The sequence below is a fragment of the Chaetura pelagica genome, unplaced genomic scaffold (assembly GCF_000747805.2).
Source record: "Chaetura pelagica isolate M959 unplaced genomic scaffold, ChaPel_1.0 scaffold7, whole genome shotgun sequence".
Classification (NCBI taxonomy): Eukaryota; Metazoa; Chordata; class Aves; order Apodiformes; family Apodidae; genus Chaetura; species Chaetura pelagica.
Window position 1 is genome coordinate 1,572,135 of NW_009953920.1, and position 5,756 is coordinate 1,577,890.

Below are 5,756 nucleotides of genomic sequence, written 5' to 3' on the forward strand. Positions count from 1 at the left end.
TCAAATGAAGACCACTAAGGCCTGTTACAGCCAAACACTATTCCTACCGTACGTAAATGTATTTACACATTTTCTTTTTTTTTTTTTTTAATTAAAAAAAAAAAAAAGGATTACAAGCTTTATATATAAAAAAAAAACACCTTAAAAAAATGGAAAAAAAAAAGGAACACATTTTTATCTTACACATCTGCAGGACTGACAACAGTAACTGTTCCATAGGAGACATTCCACCAATCCAAGGACAGTAACACGTGAATACCAGAGATTTACGAGACATTTCAGACACTATTAACAGTGGTATGTGCTGTTAGCTGAATGGCAAGTACAGCCTCATTGGGAAAATCTGGCAACACATCTTGGTTCCTCTCTTTTACAGGATTAACACAAAATAAGGCACATACATTACGAGAATATAAACACCGCTGCTCAGAAGGATGAGCCATTGTGCAACAGGCGTGGGCGAGCCGGCCGGCCATTTCATCAAGGGGTGGGAGGGAAAAGAAGTAACTGGAAGCAAGCAAGCCAGCCAGCATCTTAATGCACGTACCATTTGGGGCCATTCTCCAAGGAGAGAATAACATCATCTGCCATGTGGATGTACAGGGCCATCGTGCTCCCCAGCAACGCTCCCCTCGCAGCCCACTGACTTCTCCACAAAAACACCTTTACTCCACCTGGCTGTACCTGACGGGTGGACTCTGGATGGACTCTCACTCTTGGCTCCCACTCTGTAGAAAGTAAAACTGCCTGGAGCAGGTGCTCCACACAGGCTGAGCGAGGCTGATGTGCCCAAGGCCAATGGTAATGCATCTGGAAGACCCTCACAGAGCCATTAGGAGAAGTGATTTAGACTCAGGCCACAATGCTTCAATAATAGGAAAGTCACAATATTTTCTGCATTTTCTAGTACTCTGAGGTGAGTGGTGGGTTTCCAGCTGCTATGGTAATGCCAACGGGTATGCCAGATACAAAAAAAGCAAGCTTTGGCTCTGTGACTGGAAGAGCAGGAGTAGAGGGGTATCTGTAAACATGAGCAACATTGGTGGGGCTTTCCCCAGACTGCCACACATTGAGAAGGATGTTGACAGGTCCAAGCTGGTGTTCACCCTAACAGCCCAGAGAGCCCAGTCTACCTCCTCAAAACCAAAACCCAAGGTAGCTGGGCTGTGATGTATTGCTGCCCTCACAGATACCAAAACAGGTCTTTAGCATAAATCAGAAAAGCATGAGAAGAAATTAAAAGATGAAAAGTGACAAATGAACCTAAGTAGCACACATGCTTAATGGTGAAAATACTAAATGATTTGCACAAACTCCCCGGGGACACGGTGGAGTCACTGGCTCTTCAACTTTGCCAAATCAAAGTGGGATGCCTTTCTGGAGCATGTGGTTTTGGCCAAGACACGTTGTTGGCCCAAGACAAGGGTAAGTGAGTGACAAAGGTTTGTCAAATCCAGGAAGGCAAATTAGCTACTCAAACAGTCCCTTCTAGCCTTGAGCGGTATGAATGGCTCATTCCAAGCTCTGATGGATCACATCTGTTAATAGCTTCCCAGTTTCAATTGGACCAGCAAATACAATTATGAACTGGAAAACTGAGTTTAAAAAAACAGGTTGGTGTTTTTTTGTTGGCTGGGCGTTTTTCTTGGTGGTTTTTTTGATTGTGTTTTTTTTATTTTTTTATTTGTGTGTGTGTGTGTTTTTTTTTTCTTTTAATGTATTGGCTCTATAACAATAAAAGGCTTCTCTCCCAAGCCACCTACTCTCAAGCTGGTCATAAGCCTCCCTGTTGAAATTGTTTATAAACATAAAATTGATGGCTTAATAAACAACCAGCGATTGGTTACTAGGAACCATCTGAAACACATCCAGCACAGCCTTTCCTCATGCACACGCTGCTGTTTCTCTGCAGGGGTGTGAGCTGTATCATGGCACTGCCATGTACAGCGTGGCCCCCTGAAGCCTCCCTCCTGCCCCCATGACCTGAGGCTGGAGGTGTCCCCCCTCACCCTGGCAGCAAGGAAGGGGCATGGGCTGCCTATGGGCAGTGGGTCTCTACAGGGCTGCCTCTGGGCAACGGGAGCCCAACAGGGAGCAGCTTGGCAGTGTTGCAAAAATAAACCAACCATGTGGCACGCTGAGCTGTGCCTGATTCCCTCTGCAGCCCAGGGACCGCTGCAGGCGGGTTGGGATACTTGGGCATGGGCAGGGAGGTTGGGAGGGGAACTGGTAAATAGCAAAGAGGAGGATGAGGGAATAGAAGACATGCATCAGATGGAGGAAAGAAGAAATGCTGGCTAAAGATACAAAGAAAGACAGGAACTGGATGATGATAAAAGCTGTAGGGTATTTACATTTGTCTTGATTTCTGACATTCCAGCTTACAGTGCATATCACTTGGTACGTGCTGTGATAAGCCCAAATATGGACCCAGCACCAGATTCCTGTGATGTTTTTCTACTGATTAATAGCTTCTTCCTCTGATTCTAACAGATGTTAATAGATCAATGTTATCTGACAACTTCATTGAGGTTGTATTCCTACACATTCCTCATGTGCCATGCCCTGAATCAACTCTTATTTCACCTTTTTTTAGAGTAAACAAAATGAGTGCTCTGGCCTTCTCACCTATAGGAATTATCTTCTGGTGCTACTCCTAATTTTGTCTGGGCTAACGTTTATCTGTATTTCAAAACTGACCATACTCCTCCTTCTTATTGTATGTTTACTCTGATACCAGCTCCTTACAGACATCAAATCCATGACTGTAAGCACCATTTCCATCCCATTGCAGCATTTTACTATTGGATTTTAACTGAGAAGGCTGCAAGGGCTGGACCTGCATGCAGCTTCTAGGAGAGGATGAACTTAAACCTTGGTCCTGTAACTGTTCTCCATCCCAAACTGTTTACACAGGAGCACTTTGTTCAGGGGTGCAGATATGGAGCCCAGCAAAAAAATGCTTGAAGAGCTCGTGCTTAGGGATCAAATGCCATTCACCTCTACCAGTGAGTAGCTTCACAACCACAGTGTGTTAGTTGCAGTTTTTGCTGGTGTAACTGAGCCTGGGCACCGACCCCTGGTTTGCTTTGAAATGAAATGTCACCAAGGGACAGAGGTTGGATTTTTCTTCTTGTGTTTGATTAGTTACCAGACATACTTGCTGTTCCTCGTTTCTCAGCTTTTTATAATGGCAGTTTAGATTTCTTGATTTTGTAAAGCCTGGATACTGTGGAAAAACATTTAAGATTATCATACTGCTCGCAATTACTTTGGTTTATCTGGCTAGTCTGTGAACTGGGCCATTTGTTTTCTGCTTGTTTTACATGCCATGGCCATGATGCTTTTGAAGCCGTAACTGCATCTTATGACAAAAGGCATTGACTTACTTTAAAAGATAGGATCCATCCACGATGTTGTGTATGCTACAACAGATGCACAAGAGACTTGTCCCAGCAATGGAATTGTTACTGCAAATATGAACCAGTGGCTCAGCAAATTACATCTCAACAATTGGCATTCAAAAACAACACAACAACCACAAACCAAAAAAAAACATATCCCCATTCTGGAATACAGCAACTTTGTTATTTCATTGTATGAAATACTCCGTAAGACCCTGATCGTCTCTCCACAAACGTGGTGTGCAATGAAGGGATTTTAGACTACCCAAATCACCAAACGTGCCCCTACTTTTACCATCCAGTCATTTAAAAAAGGAGGCTGAAAAACAGACTGCCAGATACTGCAAAAGGTGAGAGTTTGCTTAGGAATAGCTTTCTGGTCCTCTCCTTCCTCTGAAATGGATTAAACATGACACAATCTCAGTACCGTTCTGCAAGGCAGTGGCAGCTATCTGGGTGTTTTTACAGAAACCTTAAACATTTGCTAGGGATCAAAGGGTTCACACTTTTACATTTCTTATTTGCTTGAACCTCGTGATTTTTTGTGCTCCATGAATCAGAAACTACAGCCTAAGGGTACTATGGCAGTGCATTTCTAAACTGGTTGCCCACCTCAGTGCAATGTATACAATGCATCCAGAGAGGACTTCATCACTGTATGCTCACTTCACATTGTGCCTGGTCATTTTGTGCCCATATGTTTGGGGGGGGTGAGGGGTGGGAAGGGGAAGTTGCAACAGTTTTACAAGGCCTTGTTTCTTTTTAGTAACAGAAAATTGCAAAGTCATTTCTTCAGACCTTTCTTTAAAAAAATAAAACCCAAAACAAAACAAAAACATGCACTTCACACGTTTACACTGGTTTACAATTTAAAAAAAAAAAAAAAAGGAAAAAGGAAGCATACAGACATTCAACGAGGGAGAGAGAAAAAAGAGAGGTGGGGGAAAATGGGTGTAGCAATACTGATTCAAAACTGAAATGGAAGACAGTTTCTCCCTAGAACACTTTAGGGTTTTCAGAGTCCTTATTCCATAAAAGGAATATACTTGAAACACATCCCATTTAGGTGAGATGAGATTGCTAAAATACATACACAACTAAAAAATATGAGTCTTTGTTTTTTTCATCTGTTACCTCCTAAGGGTTTTTTGTTCATTGTTTGCTTTGTTTTTTTGTTGTTTGTTTTTTTTGTGTGTGTGGTTTTTTTGTTTGTTTTGTTTTTTATGTCTATTGCATAACAGCAAGAAACTTGCTTTCTTCTGCAAGTGAGGTCAACAAAGAGCTCATGTCCCCAATAGCCATGTTGGTTGTGCTTACGGGCATAGCGGGGAATGTAAGAGACGCTCGGGGAGTGGTGAGGCGTGAGGAATTGCGGGAGAGATTCTGGACGATACTCGGGCTCAGGGCTCCCGAAATTAAGCTGACTTGGTCCCCATCATCTATGATAGCATCGAAATCAATCTGCACACTCTCTAGGCTGTTGCTGTCAATGCTGTCAACTGTGCTTGACACTTGATTAGCCCCTGGGGAAAGAAGCTCGGATGAGTTTGCAGTCGCAGTCCCCTGCAGCAGGCAGTTAGCTTCCGAACCAAAGAAAGAACCTGTTTTCATAGCTTGGTGGCTAAAGCCTGTGGTTTGGTCATACAACTGACCAGAGTAATTCTGCACGTTAGAGCAGAACTGCTGTGATTGACCTTGCATCTCCATCTTAATGGTGTTTACCCTGTATGTCTGGTTGCCATCACTTACGAGTCCTTGCTGTTGTGCCAGGTTGTTTCTCAACATGTTTTGCCGTCTGTTGCTGCTGTAGTTAGAGCACGGCTGGTAACTTTTGGCCACCAACAAACCTGAAGGCTGGCTACCAGTGGTGTAAGACACCGGCGGACAACTCTGTGGCCCCTGATACAGGCTGCCTTGTGAGGTAGGACTAACCTGCCCTAGCATCATTTGGCCAGATTGATTGACTCCCTGGTAATGAACAGCATCTCCAACTGCTTGGTTTTGCAAATATTCCTGTTCCATCACATTCCTGTTCTGCATCCCATTTGCCATACTTGTGGCTTGATCGCTGGATGCCATAGGATGGCTGAAATTTTGCTGGTTCCCACTCACCAGCATGTTGCTGCTTCTCAGCTTCTGCCCTTGAACTGCCACATCACAGGAATTGTCCATTGCCCCAGACATCAATCCTTGCCGGCCGATGCTTTCACTGTAAGGCTTACTGGGCTGCACACTGAAGGAGTTGCTGCTGCCAAGAGCCATGTTCTGCTGTAAACCATAGGAACTGTTGCTCTCTGCCAGGTTCTGGTAGCCATTCTGCTGGGCCAGGTTGCTTCTCTCCAGGTTCTGCTG

The 5,756-nt window shown here is 44.0% G+C and overlaps 1 protein-coding gene across 2 annotated transcripts in view; it reads right to left on the reverse strand.

Moving 5' to 3' along the window:
- Window positions 1-4,631: 4,631 nt before the first annotated feature.
- Window positions 4,632-5,756, reverse strand: part of GLI3 (GLI family zinc finger 3) — a 195,044-nt gene continuing 193,919 nt past the window's right edge. Inside the window, exon 15 of one of the 2 annotated variants that reach the window (XM_010001524.1) lies at window positions 4,632-5,753. In XM_010001524.1, coding sequence (XP_009999826.1) covers window positions 4,632-5,753 — 1,122 coding nt within the window. The other variant, XM_010001523.1, reaches the window with a different exon arrangement.